This window comes from Ursus maritimus, unplaced genomic scaffold (assembly GCF_017311325.1).
Source record: "Ursus maritimus isolate PB19 unplaced genomic scaffold, ASM1731132v1 scaffold_8, whole genome shotgun sequence".
NCBI classification, from domain to species: domain Eukaryota; kingdom Metazoa; phylum Chordata; class Mammalia; order Carnivora; family Ursidae; genus Ursus; species Ursus maritimus.
The window spans coordinates 23,198,381-23,213,849 of NW_024426996.1; the positions used below are offsets into that span (position 1 = coordinate 23,198,381).

The 15,469-nt window shown below is 46.8% G+C and overlaps 2 protein-coding genes across 7 annotated transcripts in view; one reads left to right on the forward strand and one right to left on the reverse strand.

The window, feature by feature from the left end:
- CCDC158 (coiled-coil domain containing 158) overlaps positions 1 to 2,710 on the forward strand; it is an 81,133-nt gene extending 78,423 nt beyond the window's left edge. For all 6 annotated transcript variants that reach the window (XM_008693247.2, XM_008693248.2, XM_008693249.2 and 3 more), the window contains one exon: positions 2,503 to 2,710. In XM_008693247.2, coding sequence (XP_008691469.1) covers positions 2,503 to 2,623 — 121 coding nt within the window. In that variant the 3' untranslated portion in view covers positions 2,624 to 2,710. The remainder of the gene's footprint in view (positions 1 to 2,502) is intronic.
- Positions 2,711 to 4,754: 2,044 nt separating this feature from the next.
- Positions 4,755 to 8,775, reverse strand: STBD1 (starch binding domain 1). The gene is made up of 2 exons (XM_040625319.1): positions 8,477 to 8,775; positions 4,755 to 6,659 (listed from the first exon to the last, which is right to left on the reverse strand). Exons 1-2 carry the CDS (start codon positions 8,679 to 8,681, stop codon positions 5,806 to 5,808), a joined length of 1,059 nt encoding a protein of 352 aa, XP_040481253.1. The 5' UTR covers positions 8,682 to 8,775; the 3' UTR covers positions 4,755 to 5,805.
- Between the last annotated feature and the right edge of the window lie 6,694 nt (positions 8,776 to 15,469).

The window sequence follows — 15,469 nt, forward strand, 5'->3', positions numbered from 1 at the left end:
AGCGCTTCCTTGCTCAAAAGAACACTCACCTTCCCTTCAGGCTAAGCCTCCCATCTATAGACCCGCTGGAGACGGTATGGAATAAGCAATTCAGAACCCTTAGGCAGAATATGAAGGTCTTAGCCATGACTAACCCCTGAATTCTTTGTGTGACCCCGGGCGGGCCCCCAAAGCCCCGCACTACTCTGTCGTCTAATAGGGATGAGAACGCTGCTGACCATCCCTCAGTAGGACACACTGTAGTCCCACACGCTATCTTTCCTGTCCCTGGGAGGTCTGTACGCAAGCATCTGTATGACGGTAGCCAAGATAAGATTGCAGTTGATAGCTAGTAGACAAAATAACCTTAGTTCACCTTACACAGGATTTAAAGTAGCATAGGCTAGAAGAGACTGTGCCACCCAGTGAATCACTAAATAAAAACAGAAACTACTTTTAAATGTACTAAAGCTATTTGAGAAAGTGTCGTACTCTGCACATGGAAGGCAACTTTTGGGGCGTGAGTTCTAGGTGGGTGTTCCCACGCATGTGGGAGATTGTGGATATGTTCCATGGATTTGGGAGGGCTATCATGTTTTATGCTTTTCTGGTATAAATTCATGAATCCAGGAGCCTTTGTCAGAAATAATTTTGGAGTATGCTTGTTATTCTTAGCCCATCTTTCCATCTCTAGGGAATATAAGTTGCTAGATGAAAGATAATAAATACTTTTCTAAGAACAGTTCCTTCTCAAGTAAATTTAACCTTTTAATAATAACGGTGGCTATCTAGTATTTATTGAGCATTGACCAGCTATGTGCCAGGCCCTGTACTCTGTGCTTGACTTACGTTTTCTTTATGTGAGCCCCCCAACAACACTGGGAGGTGGGTACTAATATCAGGTCATTTGAAAAAGAGGAAACTGAAGGTCACATCACAAGCAGTCGGTAAGTTCTAAGTCACACAAGAGTAGTAGACCTGGGGCTTGATCTCTGCAGTTGCCAATTCCAAAGGCCACATTTTTTTTAATATGCGAAGACTATACCAAATTGTTATTAGGGAAAAGTGCAAACCCCTTCTGATAATCCCAGATCCCTGTGTATATACATCAAGAAAAACATTTGATTTTAAGTTTATTGTGATTTTTTTTAACGGATGCTTTATCTTATTGGCTCCATTTTTATTCACATTTTTACTTCATTTCTGAGTATATACTCAGTGTAATAATGTAATAATCCAAATGGGAGACATGTTGTATCTGTTTAAAAAATAAAAAGACCTTTTTATTTGATGCATTGTCTGGATGGAATGTCTCTTGGAAATTATGGAACAGATATTTTGGAGAGAATTTTGGGAGCATTTATCAAAATTTAAATTGTACATAATGCTTTGGCCCAGAAACTCTACTTATAGCAATTAGTTCAAGAAAAAATTGTACAAACACACAAAAGCCTGCTGACAAATAGCATTGTTTATAAGTGAAAATAAGAAAGCAACTTTTTCATTTAAATCCAATTAGCAACATATAGTAAGTACATCATTAGTTTCAGATGTAGTGTTCAACCATCCATCAGTTACCTATAACAGCCAGTACTCATCACATCACCCGGTTACCCCATCCCCCCACCGACCTTCCCTCCAGCAACCCTCAGTTTGTTTCCTTGAGTTAAGAGTCTCTCGTGGTTTTTCTCCCTCTCTGATGACTTCACATTCCGTTTTCCCTCCCTTCCCCTGTGATCCTCTGCACTGAGAAAGCAACTTTTTCTCCTGAAGTGTAGTTGACGATGTTACGTTAGTTTCGGGTGTACAACATAGTGATTCAGCTTCTCTATACTTCATGCTGTGCTCACCACAAGTGTTACTGCCACCTGTCACCCACCACACAACACGATTAGAATACCATTGACTATAGTCCCTGTGCTGTACCTGTCGTCCCCATGACTTACTCATTCCATAGTCAAGCACGAGAAATCAACCTTTTAAAATGTCCTTTACTAACCTGTTGGTACATCCATATCGTGGACTACTGTGCAGCCGCAACAAAACATGAGCTGAACTGGAAACATGTTGACATTTTTTTAAGTGAATAAAGCGAGCCACAGAACAACGTACACCACATATTTCCATCTGTGTAAAGCAAAGTGTGTGTGTGCGCGTGCATGCAGCACTCTTTTCCGTGATGACCTCTGAGGGGAGTTCAGCAGGTGGAAGGGCAGAGACAAATACTGACCTTCACCTTCATCCCTCTTTGCGCCCTTCTGAGGGGCTCCAGTCATTTACAGTTAGCACGCACTACTTCTCTGACAGTTATGCTCGTCCAAAACAACTGCAAGAGTGAAGATTCACCCTTAGCTCTTTAACATCAGTCTTTTCAAAAATATGCTACTTTAAAATGTTTAAGACCTTCCTGAGCTCAGAATGTATCTATTCTATGGCAGCAAACTGACCTTTAAGAAGCACACTATAGAATTTAAAGCCAGAGGAGCCGTTGCTAATCTAACTTTGTTTTATCAACATTTTCAGCAATGTCTTCAATGATCAGAAATCAAGAAAAGAGGATACAGAAAGTGAAAGACCAGGAAAAAATGTTACTAAAATGATACATTGCTTGCCTCTTCTTTACAGAGGGATGAGGCCCAATTAATTGTGGTGTTGCTTTTAATTAGTGCCCTGTGTACTTTTTTCTTTTTATGTGAAAATTTAATAAAAATACCCTGTCCTGTAAACTCTATTTTGAAATAAACTATTCTTGAATGCTGTCACAGTAAAACTTTAAACCGTTCTAGCTACACGTAAGAAATGCATACCTTATAAGGTAATTGGGCTAAGACTAATGTGCTGGAATAATTATGTGTTTTTATTATCGTTACCGGTGCTTAGGCAATACTTATTCTTTTTGGCTTTAAAAAAAACTTCACATGCAAGTATAGTATGTGGTATAATGCCCAGAACAAAAGGACAGACTCCAGCGTACTAACGGATTCCTTTTGTGACCCTGAACTCACTGTTCCGTCTTTATCAATGAATGTCATCAGATAACAGAACATTGGGGCCCCAATCAACACTTTTGCAAAGGCTTCTCTTTTACATATTAATAATTACAAAGAAAGGGGAAAATGCGTTCTTCAGCCAATGGGTAACTTCTGGTTTGAATGGATTCAGTCTGCCTTGATTAGATTTTCTTAGATTCAGAAATAACCAATTCTCTGTGGACACCAGCTAGGTGTCCTAGGAGTCCATTTAATTCTAACACTAACTACCTGGCGTTATCATCAGATTGTCCAGGTTTAAGAGTTCAGTCCCACAAGCCTGTCCCCCACTTCAGATGCAATTGCCCATCCTGGGCCACTTGTCCTCCTAACTAACTGGCTATAAATTGGAGCTCCCCACAACCCCTCCTCAATTTCACTAATTTGCTAGAACAGATCACAGAACTCAGGAAAGTGCTTTACTTACTATAACCAATTTATTTCCAAGGAAACAGCTCAGGAACAACCAAATGTAAGAGATGCACGGGGCAAAGTAGGATGTTCTGGTACATGAAGCTTTCATGCCCTCTCAGGGCACATCACCCTCCCAGGAAGGACCTAGACGTGTTTGCCAAGGGTTTGCCAGCCCGGAAGCTCATCCAGTCTCCTTCTATAGAGCTTAATCTGCTACCCCCTTCTGAGGGGGGTGTGTGAAAGTTCCAGCCCTCTAATCAGTGTTTCTGGTCTTTGTGCCAGAGACAACAGGACAGTGTGGCAGAAGGGTAGCTGTCCAGAAAAGTCCACACTCGTGTTGCCCGGTACAGATGCCCCTGAGGCACGGCCGCCCTGCCCGAGGCTCTCTCCCAGCCCTGCCTCCCTACACATCTGCTGACCGCTCTCACTGAACACTCGCGGGCAGGGAGGGCAGTACGTGGCATTCTCGGGCCAGAAGTTTTAGTAAGCCTTTGTGTCTTTCTGCACTTCATTTCCTCTTCCATGAGCTGGGGACCGTGAGGTCCTAGGGGATGGCAGAGCCCCGGGGCAGAAGCAGCCTGGGTGACAGTCTGCAAGGAGAGCCGCCTTCTGCCAGAAACACCCACGGCGTTTCTCCTCTAAGTGGCAGCGTTAACACTCTAGTGTGTCCAATTTGACAACAATTTTTTTTAAATACAAAGCTTAATATTATATGTATCTCTACATCAATTGGTTTTACTGAAAGATTAATTTTTATTTCATCAGGTAATGATAAAATTGCTAGTGAAAGAACTTGAAAGATACTTTTATTGTAAATTGTTTAACCTTTAATTTTACCTAATAGAAATGTTGGGCACACTGTGGAGTAACAGTAAATGCCCTATGAAGACCTTACTGGTAGAATTCATTCTGAAGAATATAAAAGGAATATGTGAATTTAACATACAAGTGCTGTGAGCCAGAAACTGTCATGTTCTTTTAAGTACTTCCTAATACTATTTTCCATTGGGTTTATGCTCTTTTCAGCAAAGACCACCTGAAACCAGGATTAAACACTGTGTTTCATCAAAAGATGTTATACTTATTACAAGTTGTTTTAACATATAAAAATTCAAGGATAGGCATGCATAATGTCCTTCCAAACAAAAGTAAAGTTTTTTTTAAAACATTCTAAAATGTGTTCTCCAAAGAGAGGAGAAAAATGGATCCCTCTTGCCTCTTGATGCTTGCTTTTTTCTACATGTCTGTTATTAGTGGAGGAAAATATTGGTATTTTATTTTACATCTAAGCTATTATGGTACTAAGGTTTAGACAAGTAATTCAGACATTAATAAAGATATTAAAACTCAGATTTTATTTGTTCAGTTATAATAAAGTTTAAATGTCTTATTTCTTCTCAGAACAAAGATGTACTTTCCATATCACTGTCCTGTTACAATTTTGTTACCCAAGATAGCTACTGGTCTGAAAGGAGAGGGCAGGAGAAATGACTGCTATGCAACAGTCCATCTGTCAGTCCAGACCCGTGAGAGAGGAGGGGCACGGGGAGAGACAGTCCCACAAAGGCCCTAGAGGTTAATGACGGCTGGGTCCCTCCCTGCAGTCAGGCTGTACCTGGACCTCCTAGGCCTCTAAGAGCATCACTCAGGACACCTCGCTCAGCCTACACCTTAATCCCATTCCCATTCCCTCTCCTCTCCAGCTCCTCCCAGTGACCGACTCTGACTAGGCCCCTTGTTTCTACACCAGTTTGCCATCATTAAGACAAAGACTTACTTGCTACCTTCAAACCATAGCAGGTAAAATCAAGCAAAAACAAAACAAAAAAAACCCACTGGGAAGTCTTCACATCCTTGTTAATCATATTTGCGACCAGATATTTCTGATCACAGTTGCATATGGCATTAATTATTTTTAAATAAAGTGTGCGTGTAGTAAGGAGAGAGTTTCTCCAGTCGTACCAACAGGAAAGCAGCACTTTTTGAATGAGGCCTGCTCCACTCCCTGGGCTTAAGGATCACCCAGAGGCTCAAGCCTCAACCCCGTGCAGCTGGCTGGTTTGTGTGCGTCCTGGCCAGTCCGCACCTGAGGCTTGGCCAAGTCCCACCCCTAGCGGACCAAGGCCCGAAGTAATGATGGATCAGCAAAACTCCACCCATCAATGCCACGGGAAACAAAGGCCATGCTCACTGAAAGCATTACCTACATATATATATATATATATTCCTGCACATTAGACAAAAGCCACTGGCAAGTTTGAAACAACTCCGATGGCTAAATTTGGAGCTCTGCTTCCTTTATTTAAAAATTATTCAGTGTGCTCCATAAACTTAGCCTTTTCCAGATTCTGCAACAGCCTCTCCAGTACTTCGAAAAACTGAATCAGTGAATCCCCCACCACTTCTGAACCACTTTATCCTCGCGGCCAGTGTCAAGGAACCTATTGCTGCATTCCTCCCAGCGGGTAATCTCCCCACTGTCTACCAGCACAAACTTCCATTCCACCACCGTGTCTGCGGGCAGGGGCACAGAACGAAACCAGAACCCATCCTTGCTACGCTGGAGTATGATGTAGGTCTTCCACCTCCCAAGACTCTCATGGTCTCCAGTTATTGCAACGAATTGCGTATCAGTGCTTGTGATATAATGGACCTGGAACCGGACACTGACTCGCTGAGACCCTGAAGACACCCCTACTATCTTGTTTTGTTTCACATCCACTTCCTGACCTCTTGGTTCCATAACAGTGTTTCTGCCACAGTCCAGTCCCTGGTTTGGGCTTAACACTGGAGCCTCAAGACTGCCACCCAAACCAACATCTCCCCAAGATGAGTGCGTGGACACCACTTCCCAGTCCTCATTGTCAGCCCGGTCCTGATTGCTCAACTGTGCAAGGCTCACTTCTTTGGCTCTGTCAATGACCAGGTTGCTAGAATACAACTTTTCTGCAAGACAGGAAGCTACTTTAGCAAGTGTCTCTTGTCCTTTCTGGAATCCCCATTCTCCTATAGGAGATTCAAGGCTTTCATTTCTTGAAACTTCGGAGTAACCCTGAGAGTTACCAGATGCAGCTAGAGATTCTGTGTGTGGAAACCGTCCAGAAGGAACATGCTCTCTTGAACCGTCACAATCACTGTCTTTTCCAGAAGGACTCTGCGGTCTCCATGCTGCTTCCTGCAGGTTACCATGGCCTTTGGTCTCTGAAACCAAACATCCATTGCTTTCTTGAAGATGCTCTAAAAAACAAAAGGGAAAATGTAATAGTGTTAGGCAATTCTTGTGAGAAAAAAGGCTGAAAAAATAGGTTTAGTTATTGAAGACTTTACCACTTAATCTATCTGCAGTTCACAAAATCCATCTCGACTTAATTACGGAGTTCAGACACTAACTGAACCCACAGTGTTCTCTAAGAATATGCATGTATATCCAGCAATAAAAGGCACATCAGGGTGCCCACGCAAGAGTGTAAACGAAGTGGCAAGTTCTAGAGGCAGCCTTGTAACCCTGCCCTGGTCCTCGATCTCTGCAGTCCAGGCCATGCTGACGTGCAGCCATGTTGTTTGGCTTCTATCATCAAAACATGCTGTCCCACCTGTGGGACAAACACCCGCACGGCTACCCCACACACCCCAAGAGTACACTTGTACGCCTAGGAGCTGCGTGCAGACCGGGGACCCGCTCTCACAGATGTGGACAGATCCCCAGCTGCTGTCGCTGTGGGGGACACAAAGGACAGCAGTGAATCACTGGGCAAGAGTTGGGGTAATGGCGGGGGGAGAGGGTTGGTTTCCTCTTGCCAACCCCATATGCCGCAGGAACCTCTTCTACAAAAGGTAGACTTTTGACAGCCCCTCCCATTGTACACTTTTTTTTTTAAATATGCTTACAGCGCACAATCCAAGCTCCCTAAAGTCTCAGTTTCCTTCTTGGCCATCTCACCGACAGTCCGAATAGCTCCCTACAAGATCGAAATCTCCAAAGTCATACAATCAGCATAGATGGGGATTTTCTCTTGGGGTTGGGGGCTGGCCTTGTTTAATTTTATCTTTTTAATGGTGGAGTTGTGAGACATAAATATTACCCTGAATTCCCACTCTTCCAAGGTAAAACGTGAGGCTTTCAGAAGATAAATGAGCTCTCTGCTCATCCCAAACCAATCAGGAAAAGCACAGAGGCAGATTTTCAAATGGCTACACGCGAACACAGACTCCACTAAAAATAAAGTTCCCAGATGTCATTTTCACCGTTCGGCTGGAGTCCAGGCATGGGCAGCTAGCCAAGGGCGGGCCCTGGAAGCTAAGGTGTTCTGCCAGTGCTCTTACTTTGGCTAGTACACAGTCGCTAACATGTACACACATAAACCTGGATGTCCGTTCTCATCGGAGTTGGGTCCCCTATTAAGTAGGTCCCGGGGTATTGGACGACCCTGCGCTGTCAGGGCCCATAGCTCTGAAACGGGCGGCCAGCATACAGCCCTAAGGCTTCAGCTGAGGCCTTCATGGCCAGAGTCCAATCTGAACTTTGCCTTTCTAACAGAAGCGTCCAGATAGCGGGAGGTGCTCACAGCCTGGGTGTTCCCAAACCCAGCTCTTCCAAGGGGTGAGGGATGGGAGAACGTGAGGCTATGGGGTTGGGACTGAGAAAGTGTCCCTGCTCGGTGGGAGACTGAAGAGGGTTTGTAGGATCCCCCTGACCCTAAGCACTCCCTTTGGAAGGCCCGGAAGGGGCGCCGCCGCTGCAGCCGCCCGCACTGCGCCAAGCGCCGGGGCCCATCCCCGCCCCAGGGGCCGGACAGGTCCTCCCGGCGGGTGCCGGGCGCAGAGACAGCCGGGCGCTGCCCTCGGATGGTGGGGCAGGGAACCTCCGGGGCCTGCCCGGCGCGTGCGCACCAGCCGGGGAAAAGGCGCGGCGTGGGGAGGGTCTTGCCCGGGGCAGGGGAGGCTAGTCCGCGGGAAGGGGCCGCGAGAAAAACTCCAGGTGGGTTTTTGTCCTCCCTCGGTGAACTTCAAAGCCCCCTGGCAGATCTGCCCTCGAGACGTGGAAGGAAGAATACCTGGTTTGGTGACCAGCTCCCGCCTGGAAGGTCCAGGGCTCAGTCCCCCGCCGCCACCCTGATCGCCTCCCGGAGCCGCAGCCTCCCCAAGAGGGGCGTCCTTCTGCTCCGCGTCGCTCTCCTTCCCCGTGTCCCGCAGCAGCCACACGAAAATCGCTCCGGCCAGGCCCCCTCCGACCAGCAGGGCGGACCAGACGGTGCCCATGGCTGAGAGGCTGCAGCTACGGGAGACGACGGCGACCGGGACGGGGGTTCGGGTCGCGCAGGCAGAGCCACACCTACCCCGCCCGCCCCAGCCTTCTACGGTCCCGGCGGCCGGCGCTCCTGCGCGGAGCCCAGCCCTCGGCGACTAATACTCAACTTTCCCAGCCCCGCCCCACTTCCCGCCCCGGGGCTGCAGCCCCAGGCTCCGGCCGGGCGGGGACTCGAGCGCCCTCCTTTCCAGCATGGTCATTGCCGCCCCCGCCCGTGGCCGGCGGGTGCCCGGGTGCTCCGTTCCACGTGTGGCCCGCGCGCGGGGAGAGCCCGAGCGCGCACAGCTGCCGCGCGCCCGCCGGGCCCTGCCCCGCCGCCCTTCCTCCTCGCCGCCGCTGCCCGTGAGGCCCGGTCCCGCTTCGGCCTGCGCCGCGCACCTCGGCGCCTCCCGCCCGCAGCTCTCAGCCGCGGCGCGGCCGGCCGGACCCGGGGGCTTCCAGGAACTTAGACGCGGGAGAGGCCGACGGGCGTCGGGGACCGCGGGGCTGGGGCTCTGGCGGGAGGGGTACCGGCCGGGTCGGGTGGGGCAGGCGGGGAGCACAGCGGACCGCGGGCGGGGAAAGCCCTTTCGGCCGCCAGTTAGCTGCGCCGAGCTTCCCCCAGCCTCCGCCACCCCCTGGTAAAATGAAAGGATTGGTCTGAGACCCATCCATCTATCGGGCCAGTCATCTCAACCACATCCAGCCGTTGCTTCTTCCTCGACCTCTAGTTGGGGTGTGTGGTTGTTGCAAAATGCGTGCCTTCTTGTGTGGACTGGACGCTGCACGGCGACAAGCTCCTACAGATGGGTTTGTTAATCAAAATAGCAACCCTCTTTGTTAAGCACTGTGTGCCGGGTAATGCGTTTCATTTGATCCTCACAAACCAACCACCATGGGGGCTAAGAATTACACGCGTTGTCTTCTCAATTCACTCCTCTGTTGATCTGATGGCTTCACACACCGGCTTCAAAGTGGTAATTCCCACGTTTGTATCCGCAGCCAGAGCCTCTCGCTTGAACCGCATTTCTACACCCAGCTGCTAAGGCCACAGCTGGCAAATACCGCCCGGGAATAGGGAGTAAAATGGGTCCTTCTGGTAAAAAGAAACCGTTCCAATGTGCCCCACGTGCCCGCACAGCAGCCCGCGACCGAGTTCCTGGAGGGCCGGTTGGAGCCTCCCTCCGGTCAAACTCCTACAATCCTGAGGGGGGAGAGGGAGGGTGGGGGGACGGGACTGGGCCTCTCTTCCTGGACGCTGACAGTCAAACCCAGCTCACTGGGGTCTGACTCCCTATCTTCTCCCCAGATCCGCTGCCTTCCCCGCCTACCTCCTCTCGGAGGAAGTGGCAACCACATCCCTTCCCTGGGCGGGAACACCAACAACTTGGGAGTCGTCCTCGGCTCTCCTTTTCTTCCCCTCTCACAGTAGGCAGTAGGTAGCACGCTGCCCCTCTTTCTTCAAAATACTACATTAAGAACTCTAATTCTCTGCTGTGACGCCCTGGCCTGCCACCAGCATGTCTCACTTGGATTACTGCCTTCACCCCGCTCTGCTCTCCCTGCTTCCACCCTGGAGACCCTGCAGGCTACTTTCAAAGCAGACGTCGGAACGATCCTTAAAACGTCCTCTGAGCCTTTGTGCAGGACCCTCCAGTTGCTCTGTGGCTCATGACAAAAGACCTTGTTGGTTCGCAACCCCCTCGGGAGCTTCTCGGGTGCGCTCTGAGGCCGGCCCTAGGTGGGGAGCACAGGGAGAAACTGGAGACGGAGGCAAACCACTCCAGGTTGGTAGGTGGCAATTTCAATAAGCAGGGAAATTGGGGGGCTTGTCTTGGGCCCCGAAGGATGAGTGGATGAGTCTGCAGACACCATCCAGACAGCTATCCTTTCTCCCTCATCCTCTACAGGTGTTTGCACAAGGCTCCTCTGCCCTGGGAGCCCTGCCCTGATATTCCCAATTTTAATTACAACCCCCTCCTCCCTATAACTTTCGTTGCTTTATTTTTCTGCATAGTATTTAGGGCATCACTTTTTTTTTTTTAAGATTTTATTTATGTGAGAGCGAGTAAGCGAGATAGTGCACAAACTGGGGGAGGGGCAGAGGGAGAGGGAGAAGCAGACTCCTCGCTGAGCAGAGAGCCTGATGTGGGTGTTGATCCCAGCACCCTGGGATCATGACCTGAGCCGAAGCCCTGAGATTAACTGACTGAGCCCCCCAAGCGCCCTAGGGCATCACTTCTAATACACTGCGAAATCCATGATCTGTTCTGCTTGATTTCTTTATCTTCAGATAAACTACCTGAAAGGAGGGTTTGTTGTCCTTTGTTTTCTGCAGAATTCCTGGTACCTAGAACATTCCCAGAGTGGTCCCTCAAAAAGTACAGAATGAGTGAACGGATTAACAGCTCCATGTATTCCCAGGCTAGAGCTTAATGCCATCTTCTTCATACAGGTTCTAGCTGCGTTCTTTAGCACAATGTAGATGCTACCTTTTTTGGGGGGTCAAGTAGGTTTCATGTCTTAAACTAATTAGGAAGTCAATGATGAACTTTTTAAAGACCTCTTTGGGGCACCTGGGTGGCTCAGTCGTTAAGCGTCTGCCTTCGGCTCAGGGCGTGATCCCGGCGTTATGGGATCGAGCCCCACATCGGGCTCCTCCGCTAGGAGCCTGCTTCTTCCTCTCCCACTCCCCCTGCTTGTGTTCCCTCTCTCGCTGGCTGTCTCTCTCTCTCTCTCTGTCAAATAAATAAATAAAATCTTTAAAAAAAAATAAATAACATTCTCATGGACTCTTACTAATTTGTTAAGTCGTAAGACTATCATAGATCTAATTTTTTAAGAGTGGCAGAATTTTGTAGAAAATTTTAGAATTATTCTATCTCCTCTTGTCAAAGGAAAGCTCGATGTCATAGGACAAGGGCATAGGATGTCCTTGAATTTTACAAACTCTAAAGCCAATAGAGTGATTTTATAAATAGTGTGAAAATTCTTGAACATTTTCTTTTTATTTCCTCGGTGATAACCTTGTGAGCTGCTGCATCGATCAAAGCTTCTTTATCAATGTGCTCACAAATGAAATCCCAGAGGATCTGTAAAATCATGGAAAGCAAGTCCCACTATCCATTTCTAATAACTAGAAGGTTCTTAGTAAAGGTTTATTGTTGTCTTCAACTGCTATTTATTAAAAATGTAACCAGTAAATGATGCAGTTCTTTCCACCCATCAGAATTCTTTTTAAGTTGTATCAGATTTCTCATGCAACATTTTAAAAGAACATTATTTATTTGGCCTTCCTTTTGGCTTTTCTAAACTTAAATGTTGACTCCTTGATTTCTGTGTTGCTGCTTTAAAGAAAAAAAAAAGCAATACTCCGCTCACCACCATATTTCTTGGAAGTCTTACTGCACTAACTATACCTTGTTTATCACTATACAGTTGCAAATAGTGTTGCCTTTATATTGAAGTCCTTAGAGCCTAGGAAGACAGAAACAAAAAAGGAAGGGAAGGCAGATTCAGTAGAAACAGGAGGAAGATGATGCATTCTGCTGGGATGTGTTACACTTGAGGCAATAGCAAGAAGCTGGAGCTGGGGGCATGCTGTTTAATGAGAGAGATTGGAAATTCCTCCCAGAGAGGTGGCAGTGAAATCTGTGGTAGAGAGTCATGTTACAAAGGGAAAAACTGCGGTTCACCCATTAGCATAATTTCAAACAGATTGGAAAGCTGCCTCCCTATTGCTACTTATATTGCTATTATGTATTTATATTTTAGGGGTCATAATGTAGTGCCCATTTTCTAACTGATTACTATTCTATTAGAGTATAAATAGATAGATATAGATATGGATATCTAATATGCATCTATATACATATTAGGGAGTCAACAATGGACTTTTTTTAAATTTTTTATTATGTTATGTTAGTCACCATACAGTACATCCTTAGTTTTTGATGTAATGTTCCATGATTCATTACTTGCGTATAACACCCAGTGCACCATGCAATACGTGCCCTCCTTAATACCCATCACTGACCTATCCCAGTCCCCTGCCCCTCTCCCCTCTGAAGGCCTCAGTTTGTTTCCCAGAGTCCATAGTCTCTCGTGGTTCATTCCCCCTTCTGTTTACCCCCCTTCATTCTTCCCTTCCTTCTCCTACCGGGGCTGTGTCACAGAGACCTTGAAGGCTCGAGGGGGATTGAATTTAATCTGGTGCACCAGGAGACGCCTGCGCTGAGCCCCTGTTTAGGATGCAGTCTGGAGGGCTGCAGGTGGAGGATCACACGACACAGGGAGGGAGGTGCAGACAGTTAGGTGGGGTCCTGAGTGGGGCACCAGGGCCCTGGAAGGTCAGGAGGAATGGCGACAGCAGGCCCAGGACCCAAGAATCAACACGATGCAGAAGGAGACACGTGTCCCAATAGGTGATCTCTTTCCCAGCGGCACTTTCTCTGCTTTCCCTCCAACCTCAGCGGGATCTCCTTCTCTCCCTCAGTTGATGACGTATTCTCCTGCCTCCTTTGTACTCAAAATGTTTTTTATGTTCATTCTTTTTCCTCTTTGCATGCCTGTTTCCTCTCCTTCATCAGCCAGCCTTCCCCTCGTGCTCTGGAGCCACGCCTTCTCTCCCCTTCGAAATTCCCAGGCAGCACGCCTCCTTTCTCACATCTTCAGGTGTGGTCTTAACTAAAGCTAACACTGCAGTTACTTTACCAGCAAACGGGTTATTTGGGAATAGTGGAGAAATCGCAGTGTGAAAACAATCAAGCAAAGTCAAACCAGGGCCCAGTCTAGAAGAACAAAGCAGAGGAACACACTTTTACAGAGTGAGCAACGGGGGCGTTTCTATTAACACCAAAAGTCCACTGGAGAAACTGGGAGGTGGAAGTATAATGGCTTTTCATTGGCCTGAGTGTGACAGTCTTTCATTGGCTGGACTGTTGCCATGGAAGGAGAAACATTTCTCCCCACCTGCTGGGCCAAGTGCAGTAGGGGCTCAAGTAGAATTAGCACTGGGTCCTTGTCTTCCGTTAGGGCCGCAAACCACCGCCGCTGGTAGGCTGAGGCGCTCCCCTTCTCTCCTCGACTCCATTTAAAGGAGGTTTCCTTTTATTAATTTTCAGCTTCGCTGGCTCTCTCCTTCTTACAAACATGCCCAGGTAGGTCTTTCTTGGTCTGAAAAGAACTTCCCTTTGGACCTTGTTCTGATCTTACTTCTATTTCTCTCCTACCCTTTACCAACAGATTTCTTGGAGAGAAGGCTAACCTCAGTGTCGGACTTCATTATGCCTACGTTTGTACTTTCCAGCCTTCCAAAATTGACAGCGCACCGCACAACTTCGAAGTCCCCCGATGACCTCAGACAGGTCAAATCCAACCATTCTTTACAATCCTTCTCCTTAAACTCTGCTGAAGGCGACATTCCTGTTCTCCCTCTCCCCACCACCTTCTGTACTGACTTTGAAACAAGCACCTATTCTTTCTGTTCCCCTAACTTTTTCTTCCCATCCTGTTTTAATCACTGGGCCCTACAAAACAAAGCTGCTTTAATTGTTATTGTCTTCATCCTTCCACACAAGGAGAGGGAGGAGATCTTTTCTTGCATGAAGTTAAAGAAAAAATAATGTTACATAAAAGTATACATATATAATAGATATAAATATTAACATTATATATAAGTAAAAATAAATATAAATGTAAGTGGTCTTTAAAAGTCCATTGTTAAATGGTGCTGGAAATTGGACAACCTTATATGCAAAAATGAAACTTGACCACTCTTTCACACTACACAGATAAACTCCAAATGGATGAAAGACTCGATGTGAGACAGGAATCATCAAAATCCTAGAGGAGAACATAGCTGTAACACTACCTCTTTGACCTCAGCCACAGCAACTTTTTTTCATGACAGGTCTCCAAAGGCAAGAGAAACAGAAGAAAAATGGAACTTGTAGGACTTCATCAAGATAAAAAGTTTCTGCACAGCAAAGGAAAGCAGTCATCAGAAACAAAGAGGCAGCCACGGAATGGGAAGATATTTGCAAATGAAACTAAGATAAAAGATTGGCTTCCAAGATCTATAAAGAACTACTGCAACACTCAATACACGAGAAACAAATAACAAATCAAAAATGGCAAAGATATGAACAGACACTTTTCACAATGAAGACATACAAATGGCTAACACACACATGAAAAGATGTTCACCATCCATTAGCCATCAGGAAATTCAAATCAAAACCACATTTGAGATACCACCTACCAGTTAGAATGGCAAAATTGACAAGGCAAGAAACAACAAATGTTGGAGAGGAGTGGAGAAAGGGGATCCCTCCTTGCACTGTTGGTGGGAATGCAAGTTGGTACAGCCACTTTGGAAACAGTGGAGGTCCCTTCAAAAATTAAAAATAGAGTCACCCTATGACTCCAGCAATTGCACTACTGGGTATTTACCTCAGAGATACAGACGTAGAAGAGAAGGAGGCCACTATGCACCGCAGTGTTCATAGCAGCATTGTCCACAATAGCTAAATCGTGGACATATGAGATGCCTTCAATAGACGAATGGATAAAAGAAGATGTGGTCCATATATAGCAATGGATACTACTCAGCCATCAGAAAGAACAATACCAACATTTGCTGCAACATGAGGCGGGACTGGAGGAGATTATGCGTTAGTGAAATAAGTCAAGTAGAAAGACAATTATCATATGGTTTCACTCATTTATGGAATATAAAGAAATAACAGGGAGATTGGTA